This window comes from Alosa sapidissima, chromosome 19 (genome assembly GCF_018492685.1).
Source record: "Alosa sapidissima isolate fAloSap1 chromosome 19, fAloSap1.pri, whole genome shotgun sequence".
NCBI lineage: Eukaryota > Metazoa > Chordata > Actinopteri > Clupeiformes > Clupeidae > Alosa > Alosa sapidissima.
Genome location: NC_055975.1, coordinates 15,006,476 through 15,024,922, shown reverse-complemented (window position 1 = coordinate 15,024,922; position 18,447 = coordinate 15,006,476). Strand labels below are relative to the sequence as shown.

The following is an 18,447-nucleotide window of genomic DNA, read 5'->3' as shown; positions in this document are numbered from 1 at the left end:
GAGGCTCTGATCAAATCTCACGTCAGGTTTCAACTACGTGCTAAATGGACTTGTGGTGCAGCTTTGTAAATCTGGTGGAGAATTGCCATTTAGGCCTTAAAATATGCAGCCTCATACTCATTACTTAAAGAAAATGTAAGTGGTGAATATATGGCTGCATATGCTTACATGCCAGATTTGATAATATATGGCAAAATATTTTCTTCCAGAACCAGGCACTGGAGAGTACCCTTCAAATGGTAAACCTGCAGACTAGTCGCCTCAAATCGGACCTCAGAGTCACACAACAGGAACGAGACACCCTCAAACAGGAAGTGATGTCACTGCACCAGAAACTGCAGAATGCCAATGACAAGGTCAACATCAAGATGCCATTTTCATTTGCTACATCAGATAGTACTACACAGTTTCCCAGCCAATTGTCATTCTACACTGGTTCTGATCCAAGTATGCCAAACAAAGTTGCATAAATACACAATTTTACAGCTGTTCATATACTGTAGTTTGTTTGTTTGTTTGTTTATCAACAAATATTTTTTGGTGCCATTTTCCAGTAACGTCCAGCTTTTGGTTGGGATGCTCTTGCACTGGCAGATGTGTTGCTGTTAGTATATTTGTTTTGTTATGTATAATGTAGATTTAAACACTGGTTTGGGACCCTTGTCCCCTGTGCCTGTGCAGGTCCAGCTGCTGGAGGTGAGCCTGCAGGCGAGTGGCTTCCCGGCCCCCCAGAGGCAGCTGCTGAGTGGGGAGCTCAGGCGCCTGCTGGAGCAAGACCAGCAGCTCCTGCAGCAGGAGAACGAGAGGCTGCTACGCGAGGTGCAGCACGCCAAGGGGGAGCTGCAGAACACACGCGAGAAGGTACAGGTACACACACACACACACACACACACACACACGTACTCCAGAACACATAATGGGTAAAGAGGATATTAAATTGAGCTCATCAAAATTGAAACAATACTGTTTGTGTGTGTGTGTGTGTGTGTGTGTGTGCGCGCGCACAGACCCGTCAGCTGGAGTCGACTGTGGTGAGTCTGAAGCAGCGGCAGCAGCAGAGTCAGGCGGGGCTGCTAAAAGTGGTGGAGCAGGAGAAGGCTTCCCTGAAGCGGGAGCTGGATGCCCTGCGCAACGAACTGCTCTCAGCCCAGAACAAGGTGGGTTCCCATCATGCACCACTGCAGCCCAGTACTCTAAACCTGTGTGATGATGGCAGTGTAGTAAACCCCTACTGAATAGAGAGCACAATGCAGCATTACAGAATAGTTTAAGGACATAATAATGTTGTACCTGCACTGTTTAAGAAAAACCTTACTAGTAAGCTTCTATATACAAGTTGAGTGCTTCATTTTTTTTTTTTGTGTGTGTAGGTTTGTGAGCACAATGAAGAACAGCGGCAACTGGAGACTCTTAGGCAGGAGAATTCAGCACTAAAAAGCAGGCAGACCCATCTGGAGGCCCAACTACTTGAGGTAACAGAGAAAAATAAACACACACATATACACATATATATATATATATATATATGGACACACACACACACACACACCCTTTATGTACCCCATCTCCCCTCTAATGGTTTATGGCACTTGTATCCTGGCTCATCTGGCAGGCCCTGCAGGTTCAGCTGGGAGGGATTCTTCCGCAGTCTCCGGTCAGGTTGCCTGGGGAACGCAGAGGTCAACACCGCGGCGATGATCATGGCCCTGATTTCAACATCCAGGTAAGAGAGGCATTTTTAAACACTGCACAGCAGAACTGGTGTTGGTTTCTCTGGATCTCTTTATCGAATCATACATTTTAGACATTCATTCTCATGTGTGCCAATCAAGCACTCATGAGTCATGAGTTGTGTTCTGTCCTCCTTACAAAGGGTGCTGGGTAGTTGAGATTACACACCTTGTCCTGTAAAGGTGGACTGCTAAAACTTTGTGTGTGTTTGCGAGTAATCACCTCTTCCTCCTCCAGTAGGAACCGTAGTCTTTGTGTGGTGTCCTCATAAACTAAGGGGTGTGTGTGTTCCGTCTTTTGTGCACTCTTCGTGTTTGTTCCTCACAATCACATCTTTCACCTGGATTTCATTTTTCATGTCTGCATTGATGGGTGAGGGTCTTCTTATAGATCTTATTTGAAAGTGATGTTCCCCCTAGCCAATCAGCAGGATAGATGATGGTATCAATCATGTTTCCTCCATTGTGATTTCTGATTAATGGGAAATGGTCAAAGTATCTGCGGAGAGTATTTCCATATGTTTACTGCTGTGTTCACACTTGCTGCCCTTTTACACCAAACCATCTTCAAACCTCAACAAAAATTATAGAAACATGCAGTAACACAACCTGCACTCTGGTCTGTTAAGACGATAAAAGTGGTGAATGGCATGTATCCATTCTCATGCATACCACATCCAGTCATGTTTTGAAGTGGGTACCCAGAGGTGTCAAAAGGCTGTCAGTGCTGAATGAGCTTTCAGTTAATTCGAGGGTAGAGAAGTCTTGTCAATATGCGTGAATTTGACACTACATGACAATAGTTCACCGTCTGCAGCCAGCTTGTTTAAACTTTGGATTAGACATGTGTGGAAAATGTGCACCAGCTTTTTCCCCCGGTAAGACCCACCCCTAGCTTCTCTGTAGACCTGTGCTTGAGAGACCCCCGCCCCAAACCCCCCTTACAGCCTTTAGGAGACATTTGGGTTGGAGCTGACCTCTCAGATGCCCTAAAAGCTGTCATCATTCCTACCCATGTCCTGTCCACATTTCACCATGGTATTCTCCAGATGTGTCTACTAAGATGCATCTGGCTACCTAAGAAATATGAAGGGTCTGGCTGGATAAAAGTGCTGCTATTAGCTGGTTGTTGGTGTGTGTTTTGGTTGTGGGTGTCTGTTTTGTACGTTTTTGTTTTTTGTTTGTTTTTCTCTTTCTGTCTATCTCTGTTCCAACAGTGCATGTGCTGTTGTCTGTGTGTACAGTATGTACGTGAGCGTATGCATGAGTGTGTGAAGGTGCATGGCAGTGTCTGGCTTGCTTGCTTGCTTGCTTGCTTGACTGGCTGGCTACGTCTTTATGTTGCTTAGTATGTGAGCGTTACGGCTCTGGGCTGAGTGTGTGTATGTGCTTTTAGGGTGCAGTGATGGCCGAGCCTCGCGGAGCTCACAGCGACAGCTACAGGAGGAGTGGAGGACTGTGACACAACTTCCATCTGACTGGCTCCCCTACCAACACACACACACACACACACACACACACACACACACACACACACACACACACACACACACACACACACACACGTCCTGTGAAGATGATTCCCTCCTCTCCTGGTGGACAATTAATTATAAGAGGATGAGGGGAGAGCATTACCATGTAATGACGCCGTGTTACCACTAGGCGGAGAATAAACAACCCTCTGTATTATTTTGCAAAACTACAGTATGCACAACATTTGCTGCCTTAACATCATGGTTATAAACGGCTTTTAAAGCATTTTAAAGTTTCTCCTGAGGGGAAATGTGCATTTTTGTTTTAATGAATGTACAAATCATTGAATTCTTGTTGTCAGTAACAATCCTATATCATAGGAACTATGTTTTTTTTATCTGTGCGTGAGTGTCTAATAATGGACTTTTTCATGTTTGAGGTGAAGCAGGGTATGCTTGTTGATTGTATTCAAAAGTGAATGTAGCACACTTTTTTTGTTTTCAAAAAGAAACAATTTACCAGTAAATGAGATTTCAGGATCCCAGATACTGATACAGTTGTTCTAGCACTGGTTTACTCACCAAGTTTGAATTCCTGAGCACTCCTTCAGTTCTGTAGTTTTATGCGTTTTATGTTTGTAGTTTGAAGAAATTGCATCTCCAGATAGTTTGTACACAACTTTACACACTAGCAAAAGTTATGTCCATAGTGGTGCAATTTTATTTCACACTGAAACTGGAAACCTTGACTTGATAAACAGCATTATATTTCTGTAGATTCTTCATAACACACTTCAGTAAGCATTAGATTAAGCAGAAACAGGCTATTTTAGTCGGAAAGGTGCAGTATCCTTCACTGTGAACCATCCTCATCCCAAACACAATGCTTATATGTGTTAAGTGTTCTTTTTTCGTAGTATGTCTTTGTGGTTTTATTTATTTGAAATGTTTTATCATAAATTCATTTATTACTTTAATTTATTCATTTAAAGTTTATGAGTGGAGTCTCTTTTAATTGTAACTTAGAAGTTTATTTTTTATAACTATTTATTTTGGTTTTGGTTTTTATGTTATTTATAGATATGTTTTGTGCGTTTTGTTTACCCTGACCATCAAGACCAAATAAAGTGTGTTATATCCAATACCGGTGTGCTTAATTTATATAAGGCATTGGCTTTATACAAGGTGTGTGTGTGTGTGTGTGTGAGGGCGAGCGAGAGAAAGAGAGAGTGCATGCATGTGTGTTTTCAGACGTAACCATCTAGACTGGTTGTAAAGGATGCTCTCAGGTCATCAGTGATCACTGCTCTTGCATGGTGTAACCTGCATTGTGTTGATAAGCACAGTCCCACAACAGACTTGAACATGTGACCTCGTGCATTGGAGGCGGCCATGCTAGCAAGGCAGCTAAAACTCATGAGTAATATCGTCTGTCGCTAGTATGTCTCTTGAGGTGTCTGGGAGTGAGATTTATTCACTACTCACATGCTTCTAATTACATATGGTCGATTAATTTGTGAAACGATTAAGTTAGTAAGTTATACCACAGCAAATTATGATCACCATTACTGCAATGCATTGGTTTTGGAACCAACAAATCCAGAACGGTTTTACTCATCACTTCTTTGTAAGAGTTGGTATTACAGTTCCACTTTACAAGCAAATGTAAACATGTAATTTAACTGTTTGAGGAGAGGGGTGGGGTTGAGGGGGGGTTATGTACATCTCAATCAAAATATTGATTCTTTCTGTGTTTGTCATACCGGTATGTCTGTCTGGAGACTACTGAAGATTGATTCTATCTGTGTTTGTGTGTGTGTGTGACAGGATGAGCGAGAGCTGAAGCTGATGAAGATGGAGGAGAGGATGCGGGACGTGGAGCTGGCGCTCAGGCATGTCAAGATGCTGCTGCAGGACAAGGTCTCTCAGCTAAAAGAGCAGGTAGCAACTTGTGCGCACACACACACAAACGTATTTAGAAATGCCTTAGTGTATTCCTATTCAAATGCTGCCATGCCAAACATGCACTTTATCCCTTGATTACTTCTGTCACCATTGTTTCTCTCTTTCTCTCTGTGTGTGTGTGTGTGTCTGCCTCTGCAGTTGCATAGGAACAGCAAGGCTGACGGCATGATTAAGGACCTGTATGTAGAGAACGCCCAGCTTCTGCAGGCTCTGCAGCGGAGCGAGCAGCGGCACAAGACGGCCGAGAAGAAGAACTTCCTCCTGGAGGAGAAGATCTCCAGTCTCAACAAGATTGTCCGCGAACTCGGACCCTCCCCACTCTCACCCACCCCCTACCCATTCACCCGCTCCTGACCAATCCAGCACGAAGGTTCCTGCCAAATGTGCATCTGAAGGGAAGATTTGCAGGATTTGTTCTGATTATTAACCCTTTCATAATATTACTTTTTCCGCAGCAAAACCGTGTCTGCAGCCTTAACTGTAATAGGTACAAACACCAAATTTTCACCTTGTGTCCCATGTGTCCCTTGTGTGGCCTATAATAATTCTATTGCTTAAATCTTATATTGTAAAGGCCCAATCCTATTCAATCTTGGTACACTTTATCATAACCATATTCTTTGGAAGCACACTAAATTTCATGAAATTCCGTCCATAGGGGGCGCTACAGCTGCCACGTTAACAATTAATCATGGTTCTATTACCAATATCTTCTCTTGTAAAGGCTCAATCCTATTCAAACTTTGTACACACAATCAATATAACATTCTTTGGATGCACACAGAATTTCGTAACATTCCGTCCATAGGGGGCGCTACAGCTTTAAGATGAACTGTTTGATGTAAACAAGTGAAATTTGGCACCTGGTGTTATTTCATCACCTTTCCTAATCTGCCAGTTGACTCACTTTTTAAAATAGCCACCAGTGACCAATCAAATTTCAGTTGTCAATATTGCCAATATCTTCTCTTGTAAATGTCACACAATCAATGAATGTGACATTCTGTCTATAGGGGGTGCTACAGCCACCACATGTTAAAATGTCATGAACCGTTTGACATTAAAAAAAAGTGAAATTTCGCCCACTTACACCTCGAGTCATTTCATCACATTTCCTAATTGAGTCGCTCTTCAAAATGGCCTCCAACGGCCAATCAAATTTCAGTTGTCAATGTATGCCATTGTAAATGGCTGATCCTCATGAAACTTAATAGGTTTCTTCAAAATGACAGAGAAGCATATCTCTTCACCTGATTAACATAGACATATAGAAATTAGTATGCTTATACTTGCAATTTAGCTTGAACCCTGATAATTACCGCTTACCGGTAATATTTTTGATTGCTTTTTTAGACTACCTAGTTCTATACACACTGCCATGCCTTCAAGGCATCAGGGATATTTTGTCAGTATCAAAGGTTACCCGGTATATGAGGAAGTAATAAGCAAGTCACTGTATGTAGCAGTACATTACAAATTGTGGTGTTGATGGGAGCAAATAAATATAATTGGTTGATGTAACTGGCTAATGTAATTGGTTATAAACAAAGCATGTAAACATTACTGTATATGCATGATTTAAATGCTATGGATCCTATCAAAAGAATATAATGGAATTCCATTGCCCTGCCCAGACAGACATTAAAGGCTCAGGAAACTATTGACAGTATTTTAACTTAATTAGCTGATTATAACTCTTCTTAGGTTGACTTTTCTGTATTATAAATTCTTTGTTCAAATATTTTTAAATATGAAATATATTTTTCATTTCCACGAGCTGTAAACTGTATTAAACAAGATTAGAATAACCAATATTAAAGCAAAACAAAAAAGGCTTGTGTAAAATATTTATGAAAGTTTCACTTTTTAATATTATAGGGAAAAATTAACTATTCCATGATATTAAACATTTTTGATATGCACCTGTACTCCTGAAGAAAAACTATACTTGCATTTCTCCAGGTGTATCATGTGACATGGAGTAATAGTTAACAGGGTAAGCACTACATTTTATTTGGCACAACTGTGAAGTGGTTTGGCCTGCATGTATTTTTGTGGCTGTTATGGAGTATGAAGTTTTCATTAATGACTGAATGATTATACCACAATGTAACCACTGACCTGGACATTCCTGATAATGAGGTGCACTTTACTGTATGCAGACCAGTATCCTCGCTATTTATTTGCTTGCTTGTTTGTTTGTTTGTTTGTTTTGCTGGATTTGGGAGTTGTGTCCATATCAGACCATTTGTAAAGACATCATGGACAGCAAATGATATTTGAGAATGTTCATGGTGGTGTTTCAGTATTGCAGTGTATTACTGGTAAATGTGGCATAGGCCGACTTCATGCTGTGGTAGGCTAAGGAAATGTTCACTAACTGCACACTAGGTGGCGACTGCAGGTAATGCACAATGATCTTCAGAAAGAATACGTTTGGATACGCAATATATTGATACTTAAAGCATTCATTAAATGAGTCCTAACCCATAAGAAACCTTTACAGCACATAATATTTAGCAATAAATGTTGACAGTAATGGGTGTAAAATGAATGTGTTCAAGCAAAGACTAGATTCTTTGGGTCCTATGAAATTACAAGTTTTGTCACCCTGGAAATAATACATCATACCTGTGACTGTGAGGAGGTTATCTTAAATAATGACAAGCTGCTACTAGACTATACAGTGACAAGTATCACTGAAGACCCATGTATGAAATGTGAAATAAACTTTTTTTTTTTTAAATATGCATGTATGTATGATTTCCTGCCGAGTTGTTGGCTCACTGTTCACCAAGGTGAGCTAAGAAATTCTGATTGAATTGAAAAGTTTAAATTGTCAGTATTTTTCAACAATGCAGTTCATTTGAATCCTAAGAGAGTGATCTCTTGCCGAAAACTAGTGATCAGCAGTACTAGTGTTGCTATGTGGCCATCAGACATGAAAAGTAGAAAACAAAACAGAGTTTAATGAAGATACATGTGGAAATGTTTATACTTTATCTGTGGTGGTGACCAGTAATAGTTAGGGGAAGGAAGTACATTTATGACCGCCACTAGCGGAGCAATTCCCAGGACACTGAAACACGGGGGGCATGAAACTAGCCCAGCAGTGTGCTTGGTCTTTAATCAACAAAAGAAGACACAACACCTCTATTAGTTACTCTTCTGGCTTCCTATAGCAGATACATTTTGTAGATTTTGCTTTTACGTTCTGCTTTTTTCATGACTGTGTGCAGCATGTGCTGGTGACTGGTGGTGGTAATTTTTTGCATATGCTGGTGAGCTTTGGATGGGCGGTGGTTTTGCTGCAGCTAGTCCAGTATTGTTATTGAATTGTACTGTATGAATAGCCTGTCTGTCTGTGTTACATTCTGTCCTATAATTGTGGCAATGAAATTTGTACAATACACATCAGCCTTGTGTTTGTATCTCTGATGGGGCTGATCCTTTATAGAAAAAGAAAATCAGTTATGTAAGTGTTGCTGGCAGTCACTTAGTATGACTCATTAGGTGCACTAATGGTTCTTAACTGGTCTGGCTTTGGGACCCATAATTTCCCATGTTCATAAAGTCGCAACCCCTATATGTTTTTAGCGTTCATCCAACGGATATGGATAGTTAAATGGTAAGACACACAGTGCCTATAGACCTACTTGTTGGAACATGCAGATGTTTGGCATTACATTTGAGATGTCTTCCAGATGTCACCTTTCAAAATACTCAACAGGTTTGGGGGTGCCTTGTTTCCATGTGGAATTTTAGTTTTGATGGTTTCATGCTCTCATTTGTCAGCAATTCACTGCACACCACACACTGGGGTTTCAGTTTTATTTTGTCCTCAATTTAAGTGAATCCATATCCTAGCCTACTTCAAATATTTGCAGCCTACTTGTGTTTACGACTAAAATTATGTCTAACATGACCTGTCACATAAGTCCATGGTAAGACTGACATTGACTACGAATAAAGTCTGTTAAAACTAGATGTACCGCAAAGTGGTACAAAATATGACCGCTGCTCAGTTCTGCACATTCTCTCCGCAAAAATAAATCACGCTTGTCAATTTGTCTCTATCTACTCCATCCCCTACTCTTGCAACTTTTGTGTATGTAACTGAGTGTGTGCATGTGTGCGTTTGCTTGTAAGTGTGTGTGTGTGTGTGGGCGGGGGGGTAATGGGGTGGGTATGTGTGTGTGTGTGTATCTGCTTGCCTGCATGTGTGTGTGTGTGTTTTATGTGTCTATGCGTGTGTGTGTGTTCGCTTGTGAGTGGGGGTAATGGGGTGTGTTTGTGTGTGTGTGTACCTGCTTGTCTGCATGTGTGTGTTTTTATGTGTGTGTGAGTCCATACTTGTAGATGTAGGTTTCTTAACCAGATCTATTTATGCAATGCTTGCAGTGGCGCCTACCTCATATAACACCCTGGGCGACCACCCGCCTAAGAGCCTGTGTATAATAGCACTGCTAGTGAAGAAGCAAGAGGCTAACAACCATTTAATTAGCCTATTTCATTACATGTAGGCCTATAGACTAATAGACTAGGCCTAGCCTACTCATAAACAGACGCAATAACTGCATCTTTTGCAGAAAACGCTGCTGAATGCTTGTGTGATTTCCTGTGTGATTTTGATGCCACTGTGATCTAATCTACCATTGAATATACAGTAGGGCACAGATGGAAAATATTTATTCTAATCAGGAAGCAATCAGAACTCAGACGAGTACTCAGAGGGAAAAGAAAAATAGAGAGCTTCCAGGTATGTGATTTTCCCACTGAAAATGTTACATTTTGGTTTTACTCAGAGTAGTTTAACTGCTAACAAGATATTTGTGGATTGATGTATCTTTTGTAAATTATTGTAGGCCTAAAAAAAGGAGGGGGGGGGCAAATTTAATTGACAAAGATTCAATTTATTGTAATAATAATAATAATAATAATAACACTGTAAACTCTAGGAGCTAAAACCACAACAATGAAATACTACAAAGTGGCTGTAGTGAGTCTGGGGCTGCTGTGTGTTCTCCTGCTGGCTGTCATCATATGGATGGTTATCAAACACACTGCAGAGACAGACCAGCTACAAAGACATAATGGACCTCCTGCAAGTAACTAACAACAACCTGACCCAAGAAAAAGATCGGTTCCAAGAAAGAAACACCAACTTAACCAAAGAGAGAGAGCAATTGACTGTTGCACAAGATCAATTGCAATTAACTAACAGCAAGCTGACCAAAGAGAGAGACCAACTGACTGCTGCAAACACAAAGCTGGAGAATAGAATTTGTGAGTATTGTGGAATTAACTCCTTTAAATTCCTTTAAGTAACTGACTGGGTATCTGCCCAAATGCCCATTGTAGTGCCTAATCAGTCTCAGGTTAGTGTTTACCTTTTTTCCTTTAAAGTCTCCCGAGTCAATAATAACATAGTTGTAACCGAGGCAAAGTTAGCCTATGTGGTTTTCACAGTAGGCTATATTTCATCTGAGTTACAGATGACAATTGAAATTAGTAAAGCTTAAATTCAAATAATGACAAGATCACAATGTAGTTTCTAAGCTTTTAGATGCAGGATAGAATGATAAGGCTTGACTAACTTCATATTTCATTCATTTCTAAAGCAGTGTTACAACTTTTTTGACAGCATGGTATACATTAATGATGGTAGGCCTATTTATGATCACAATTATACATTAATGATGGATTAATGATTACAATTTTTTTCAGATATTGGCGTTTAACTCACACAATAGTTTTTTCTTCTGACCTTCTGCTCCCATAATTTTCACGGGTCAATTGTGCAACCATTTTCCGCTTCCCGGTCCTGCTGGCCTTTCTGAGTTTAAAGGAACCGTATGTAAGATTGTGGCCAAAACTGGTACTGCAATCACTTTCAAAATACTGTAGAGCGGTGTATCCCCTCCCCCCTGACTGGCAGAGCTGGCAACCCAGATGCCGAAACGCTACTGACTTTGTGATTAGTAGATAGGTGGAGGGTGGCGCATCAGGCCAAACATAACATGACAACATCAACATCAGTTGAGGGCTGCAACTTCACTTTTTAAATGACAATATCCTGGCCGAACTACTGTTGTCAGTGATATAAGTATTTGAAATGAACATGATTTCTTAATGTCTAGTGACATATCAGGGCCATTTTATGATTAATTGAAATACATTTCTTATATACGGTTCCTTTAAGACCGGCCACTCCCAAAATATATGGGGTTTTTTATCATCTTTTTTCAGGGATTCCTAGAAATTAGATTTGTTTCAGTTCCAGTATTTATTACTTTTCAACCACACCAAAAAATTGGACTGCCAGCAAACAACACTGCATGTGTGGCGCCATAGAAGGTTGTGGCTGTTGTTAAGTACTTTGTTTCTTGTTTTAGTCAGACCCCCCATTCTTATTTTTGGTCTTTTAGAATTAAGACTCACAATATGCAGTACCGGAAAGTGTCATGGGGTGGCGCTGTGAGAACGCTGGTATTAGGTAGCCACTAGCCAGCAGCAAGTCTCGGTTAGTTATTCGAAGCCAACGAGACGAACGAGTATCAAGCCACTCATGCACTTTTGTTTTGATGCTTTATTTGATTTCAGGTGAGTCCGAAATCACAGGAAGGGTATGTAATTCATTTGTTATTAATTTGTGTAATGTTTGAGCAGATGATACACGCTGTAAAATGTGTTCACTCGTTAAATACATGTTTATTTGTAATCGATGCTAGCTAGCTAAGCCAGTCTGCTCGAACCAGTAACTAGCCATCATAGCCTGATGTGAACGAGTAGGCTGTTTGGGATATTTGCGGGTGATTATGCGAACGAGAATGTTAATGCATTGCTGTTTGTAATGCGAGTTAATGTTAATGTAAAACAGCAAGTCTCGGTTAGTTATTCGAAGCCAACGAGACGAACGAGTATCAAGCCACTCATGCACTTTTGTTTTGATGCTTTATTTGATTTCAGATCAAACTTTAAAAAAATAAAATATGTGGCACTGAAGAATATTGTCTCTTCTCTGCGTGTGCAACATATTTTTGGCGAGCCAGCCAGGAGAAGACTTCTGAGTACTTGAGGAGACGGTATCCGGACGGACACTCCTGCTTAGAGAAGAAATCGGAAGATATGGAGGAATTACAAGACACTGTGAGCACAAAGCTACTGACACTGCAAACTCCTGATCTCATCAAAGTGTGCTATCACATTAAATGCAGCAAACCTGTGGGTGGATTTGAAGGACAGTCTAGGCGTGCATTAACAAGAATGGTGGAGAGGAGTTTGGATGAGATTGAGGCAAGTGAAGAAGATGCTGAGACGTTCTTACAATTCCTCAGAGACCTCTTGTCATTTATGGAAACATTGCAAGAAAAGCCAAATAAAACACCTTCAGACCCCAAAGACAAGAGCAGACAACAAGAGCTGGAGCAGTTAAAAAAAGAATATGCACAGCTGCAACAAGCACAGTCAGCAGCACAACGCACTCTGGAGGAACAGATAGAGGCCTTAGAGGAAAAGCTGAAGCTGAAAGACCCCACAGCCCCAGTGACTGGTCCGGTGCCTGAGGTTACCCTCAGAAAGGAATTCAGAATCTTTGGACAGATCGGAGAAGCCGGCCAGAAAGAAAAACTCTCCTACACAAGCCTCACCAACCAGATCGAGTCAGGTCTAAAGAAGGGCTACACTGAGACGGAAATCATTGAGGCTGTCATAAGGGCAGTGAGTCCTGGCCTTCACTTGAGAGAGCTACTTGAGATTAAGCGAAACATGACACTTCAGTCATTGAAGACCATATTGAAGGGGCATTACAAGATTGATTCATCGTCAGATCTGCTGCATAGGCTAATGAACATTACCCAAGAACCCAAAGAGTCGGCCCAGAACTTCTTGTTCAGGGCAATAGAATTGAGGGAGAAATTACTGCGCACATCAGATGATGATGAGGTTGATGAGCAATTTAGTCTAGAATTAATACAAAAGAAATTCCTTCGCTCTGTAGAGACTGGACTTTTAAGTGACTCAGTTAAATTTCAGATAAAGCCTTATCTCAGCAATCCCAACATTACAGATGAGGAGCTGATAGAGAAATTAGGTGAAGCTGCAAATTTAGAGTTTGAAAGACAAAACAAGCTGAAAAAAACAGTTGTACCAAGACCCCTCAAACTGAATGAAATACAGACAAGGACACATGATCCAGAAGAAGAAGCAGTGGGGAAGGAGACAGCTACATCACGGGAGAAGAAAAAGCAGGGACAGTGCAAATGGGCTGGCATGGATACCACCAAAGCGATTGAGGACCTCAGAGCAGATATGAAGGAAATGACGAAGATGTTCTGTGAGACAATTCAGGCAACCAAGACAGTCACATATGCAAACGTGACACCACTGCCAGCTGAGAGGCGGCCGAGGGGATGCAGACCATGCCAAGATGCGCAGAGAGGTGAGACATGTAGTCACTGCTATCGTTGTGGGCAAGATGGGCATCTCTCTCGGGGATGCAGACAAAGAAGACCAGCACAGGGAAACGAGAGGGGGCTGCTGAACCGGGACCCCCAGTAGCCCACTCCCCCTCCTGGTCCCATGGAAGTTCAGCGTTCCTGCAGGCCTCACAACCACCCCAAGCTAAGCATAACAGTAACGAGTGTGATATGCATAATGACACTGTTGAAAGCACAATTGCCGGCAATGCCAGCCGCCTTTTCCCTCAGCATCAAGCCAGACTCCTGGATCTCATCGGAAAGAGATGCCTGGTTCATTGCCAGCTGGATGATGTCATTGTGGAAGCCTTATGGGACACCGGGGCCCAGGCTAGCATTATAAATGATGGTTGGAGGAAGGAACATCTACCCACCAGCATTGTTAGACCAATTGAAGAGCTCCTGGGGCCGGGAACACTAACTGGATTAGCTGCAAATCAGACAGAGATCCCGTTTGATGGCTGGGTGGAGGTGAGATTTTGTTTGAGCAGTGAACCTCACACCAGAGAAACACTGCAGGTGCCCATGCTGGTGACAAGTGACTCGAATGTAGCAGAAAATCCAATCATTGGATTTAATGTTATTGAGGAGCTGATTAACAGATGGGACAAACAGCGATCAAAGCTGAATTCAGTTCAGGTTGTAAGCCAGGCCTTCTCAGTGTCTGCTAAAACAGCAAGGTCAATGATAAACCTCATGCAGACTGCAGATACAGATGGAAATGTGGGGACAGCATGGACCAGCAAGAAAAGTGTACACCTGGCTGCTGAGCAGATAACCACCATCTATGCTCGGGCACGTGTCGGTGAACAGTTCTTAGGTGAGAATCTGCTATTTGTGCCATGTATGTCCACACAAATGCCAGAGGGTTTAGTCATGCAAGAAGGCCTTGTTAGAGTAACAGGTGAGAGAATGATCTATGTGCCTGTGTCCATTGCTAATACCAACATGCATCGAGTGACCCTTGGCCCACGCCTGATGTTGGGCCACCTTCAATTGATAAAGACAACTTACCCAGCTACAACTGAGCTCAGCCAAAGAGATAAAACTCAGAGCTCACTGGCAGCTCACTGGACACAGCCCACAATACAGCAATGCGAGGTAGCCCTCACCACAACAGGCTCACCACACCCTCAGACACCACGGCCAACCCAATATGACCCACCTGTTAAGCTAGACCATCTTAGTGAAACACAACAACAAACAGTGAGACAGCTGTTGAGAGAGGAATGCAATGCATTTGCTTTTGATGACCATGATGTTGGCTGTATCCCCTCCCTCAATATGCACATCACATTGCATGACAAGACACCTGTACGGAGGACATACATGTCAGTGCCAAAGCCCCTCCATCAGGAAGTTAAGGAATATCTCCAAGACTTACTGAATCGTGGATGGATAAGCAAGTCTAGATCACCCTACTCCTCTCCTATTGTCTGTGTTAGGAAGAAGGATGGTAGTTTGAGGCTATGCTGTGATTACCGGGAACTCAATCGCAAGTCAGTGCCTGACCGACACCCTATCCCAAGGATCCAGGATATGCTTGATTCCCTTCGTGGCAGCTCCTGGTTCTCTGTGCTGGACCAGGGGAAAGCCTACCACCAGGGCTTTCTGGAGGCAGAGAGCAGGCCACTAACAGCCTTTATAACACCGTGGGGGCTGTACCAGTGGAACAGAATCCCATTTGGCCTCAGTTCAGCCCCTGCCGAATTTCAAAGGAACATGGAAGACTGCTTAGAAGGCCTGCGGGATGTTATCTGCCAGCCATATTTAGATGATAACTTAGTCCATAGTACCTCTTTCAATGATCATGTCAGTCATATCAGAACAGTTTTGCAAAGGTATCAGCAACACGGGGTCAAGCTCAGTCCACACAAATGTGAAATATTCAGAAGAAAAGTACGGTTCCTGGGACGGATGGTGTCAGAAGACGGGTATTCAATGGATCCAGCTGAGATAGCTCCTGTTCAGGCCCTGAAGCATCGAACGCCACGCACTGTGGGAGAACTTAGGAGGATGATGGGATTCCTCTCCTACTACAGGACATATATTCCCAATTTCTCTAGAGTAGCACAACCCTTATATCAGCTGTTGGCTGTACCCCCCAGTGAGTTTTCACCTCCCAAGCAAAATAAAAACAAGAAAAGACTCTGCACAAAGGCAAGTGGTCACATACCACCCGGTACCCCTATCAGCTGGACTCAAATCCACCAAAATGCATTGAACACACTAATAGACCACTTGACAGAGCCCCCTATCCTTGCTTACCCAGATTTTACACAACCATTTGTACTTCACTGTGATGCATCACAGGAAGGTCTAGGCTGTGTGTTATATCAGAGACAGGCAGGGGAGATGTCAGTGATTGCATATGGTTCCAGAACTCTCACACCCCCGGAGAAAAACTATCATATGCATTCCGGAAAATTAGAGTTCCTGGCACTTAAGTGGGCCATTTGTGAACGCTTTAGGGATTATTTGTTTCATGCCCCACATTTTGTAGTTTACACGGATAATAATCCCTTAACATATGTCCTGACAACTGCAAAATTAAATGCCACAGGCCATAGGTGGGTTGCCGAGCTGGCCGATTTTAATTTCACGATCAAATATCGGCCCGGAAAACAAAATGCAGACGCAGATGGCCTCTCCCGCATGCCATTGGACTTCGATGAGTTTGTGAGGCAGTGCACAGAAGAGGTGAGCCACAGTGTCACCAGTGCATCTATGCAGGGAGTGATGATGAAATCCAGTGATCCCCCACTCTGGGCAAACATGGTGAGTCTACAGGCCATAGACCTTCTTAGAGACACTGACATACAGTCCCCTAGCCAGCCTTTTTCACCAGTGCAGATAAGGGAAAGTCAAGAGAGAGATGCCGTTATCAGCCGGCTTCTGCAGTACAAAAGCGGCGGTCACAGGCCACCTAGACAGACCCTCAGGATAGAGCACCCAGATGTGAAACTCTTGCTCAAACAGTGGGACAAACTTCATGTGAATGATAAAGGAATCCTGTATAGGAGAGTAGGAAACAGAGAGCAGCTCCTGCTACCACAAGAACACCGCATGGTGGTTTTCAGGGAATTACATAAAGAGATGGGGCATCTTGGGGTTGATAGAACACTGGCCTTAATCAGAGATAGGTTCTATTGGCCCAGAATGCAAAAGGATACTGAACACTTTGTCACGAGCGAATGTGAGTGCTTAAAAAGAAAAAAACCAAACAAAGTGACCCGCGCACCTCTGATGTCTATAAAGACAACACATCCATTTCAGCTAGTCTCAGTAGATTTTCTCCACCTGGAAACATGCAAACAGGGGTATGAATACATACTAGTCATAATGGACCACTTTACACGGTTCGCCCAGGCTTATGCCACAAAGAATAAGTCTGCTAAGACTGTAGTGCAATGCCTGTTTAATGATTTCACACTGAAGTTTGGGTTCCCTGAGAAGATCCATCACGACATGGGGAGAGAGTTCGAAAACCAGTTGTTTGCTGAGTTGCAGAAGGCGTCTGGTATGCGTGGTTCTCACACGACCCCCTATCATCCGATGGGAAATGGGCAAGTGGAGAGATTCAATAGGACCCTCTTATCCATGCTCAGGACACTGAATGATGATGAGAAAACAGACTGGAAACGTTCACTGCCAAAGGTAGTCCATGCGTACAATTGTACGCGCAGTGAAGCAACTGGGTTTTCCCCTTATTTCTTGTTGTTTGGTCGCTCTCCTCGTCTTCCTATTGACCTCATGTTCAACCTGCCAGCCAAGGAGAAACAGCAAAGCCATGCAGACTATGTCGCAGACTGGCAAGCGCGTATGCATGAGGCCTATGAAATTGCATCAAAAACAGCAGAGAAAGAGGCTTTGCGAGGAAAAAGATACTACGATAGGAAGGCTCAGGGTGTTGAACTCCAAGTTGGCAGCAGGGTCCTTCTTCGTAACCTGAGTGAGAGAGGAGGGCCGGGTAAACTCCGGTCATACTGGGAAAACACAGTGTACAAGATTTTGAGCAGAAAGAGCGCTGACAGCCCTGTGTATGAAATCAGACCGGAGACTGGTGGAAAAACCCGTGTAGTGCATAGGAATCTTCTTCTGCCATGCGACTGTTTACCTGTGGAAGAACCGCTGGTGAAGAGGAAACATGTCACACAAAAGAGAGCAAAGATGCCACATGGGAACAGACAGCAAACAACACCATCAGCCTGGGACACAGATGGAGACGATGAGGGTGAGAGTTATGTCCTGACCTACAATCCTCCATTGCCTAGAGATGACGGTGATCGGCTCATCACTCTGAATGCAGAAGCAGAGCCTTTTGAACCAGCACAAGCAGTGGATTTAGACCATGGTCTCTCTGGGGAAGATGAATTGGAGGCTGAGAGAACAGTAGTGGAGGATGTCTTACAGCAGAATGAAGAAGCCATCGGAGAAGAATTAGACTACGAGGATGTGCAGCAGAGACATCAGGAAGCGGAGGAAGATGCCATGGAAGAAGAATCGGACTACGAGGATGTGCAGCAGTCACCACAGAGGTCTCCGTACCCCCAGAGGGAACGGCGCCAGCCCAAGATACTTACTTACAATGAGTTTGGAGAACCCACTGTGATGTCAAGAAACACAGCAGTGAAAGGAATAAGTTTGACTCCTTCTTGTCGCCAGTTTCTGTGGAGACCCTGGACTTTTGAGAGACATTGAAATGAGTTATATACACACATAGCAGTCATTGGACTTAAATAAAAAAAATAAATAAAAAAAAAATGAAAAAAAAACACAAGGCACAAACACTGTCTGCTCGGA

The 18,447-nt window shown here is 42.8% G+C and overlaps 1 protein-coding gene across 5 annotated transcripts in view; it reads left to right on the top strand.

The window, feature by feature from the left end:
* nin (ninein (GSK3B interacting protein)) overlaps positions 1-12,294 on the top strand; it is a 42,842-nt gene extending 30,548 nt beyond the window's left edge. For 3 of the 5 annotated variants that reach the window (XM_042072684.1, XM_042072685.1, XM_042072687.1), the window contains 7 exons: positions 210-356; positions 682-861; positions 1,008-1,157; positions 1,371-1,472; positions 1,613-1,723; positions 5,030-5,143; positions 5,306-6,228. In XM_042072684.1, coding sequence (XP_041928618.1) covers positions 210-356; positions 682-861; positions 1,008-1,157; positions 1,371-1,472; positions 1,613-1,723; positions 5,030-5,143; positions 5,306-5,521 — 1,020 coding nt within the window. In that variant the 3' untranslated portion in view covers positions 5,522-6,228. Of the gene's footprint in view, positions 1-209; positions 357-681; positions 862-1,007; positions 1,158-1,370; positions 1,473-1,612; positions 1,724-3,126; positions 4,219-5,029; positions 5,144-5,305; positions 6,229-12,283 lie in introns of those variants that run through there. The other 2 variants (XR_006025465.1, XM_042072686.1) reach the window with 2 other exon arrangements.
* Positions 12,295-18,447: the final 6,153 nt, after the last annotated feature.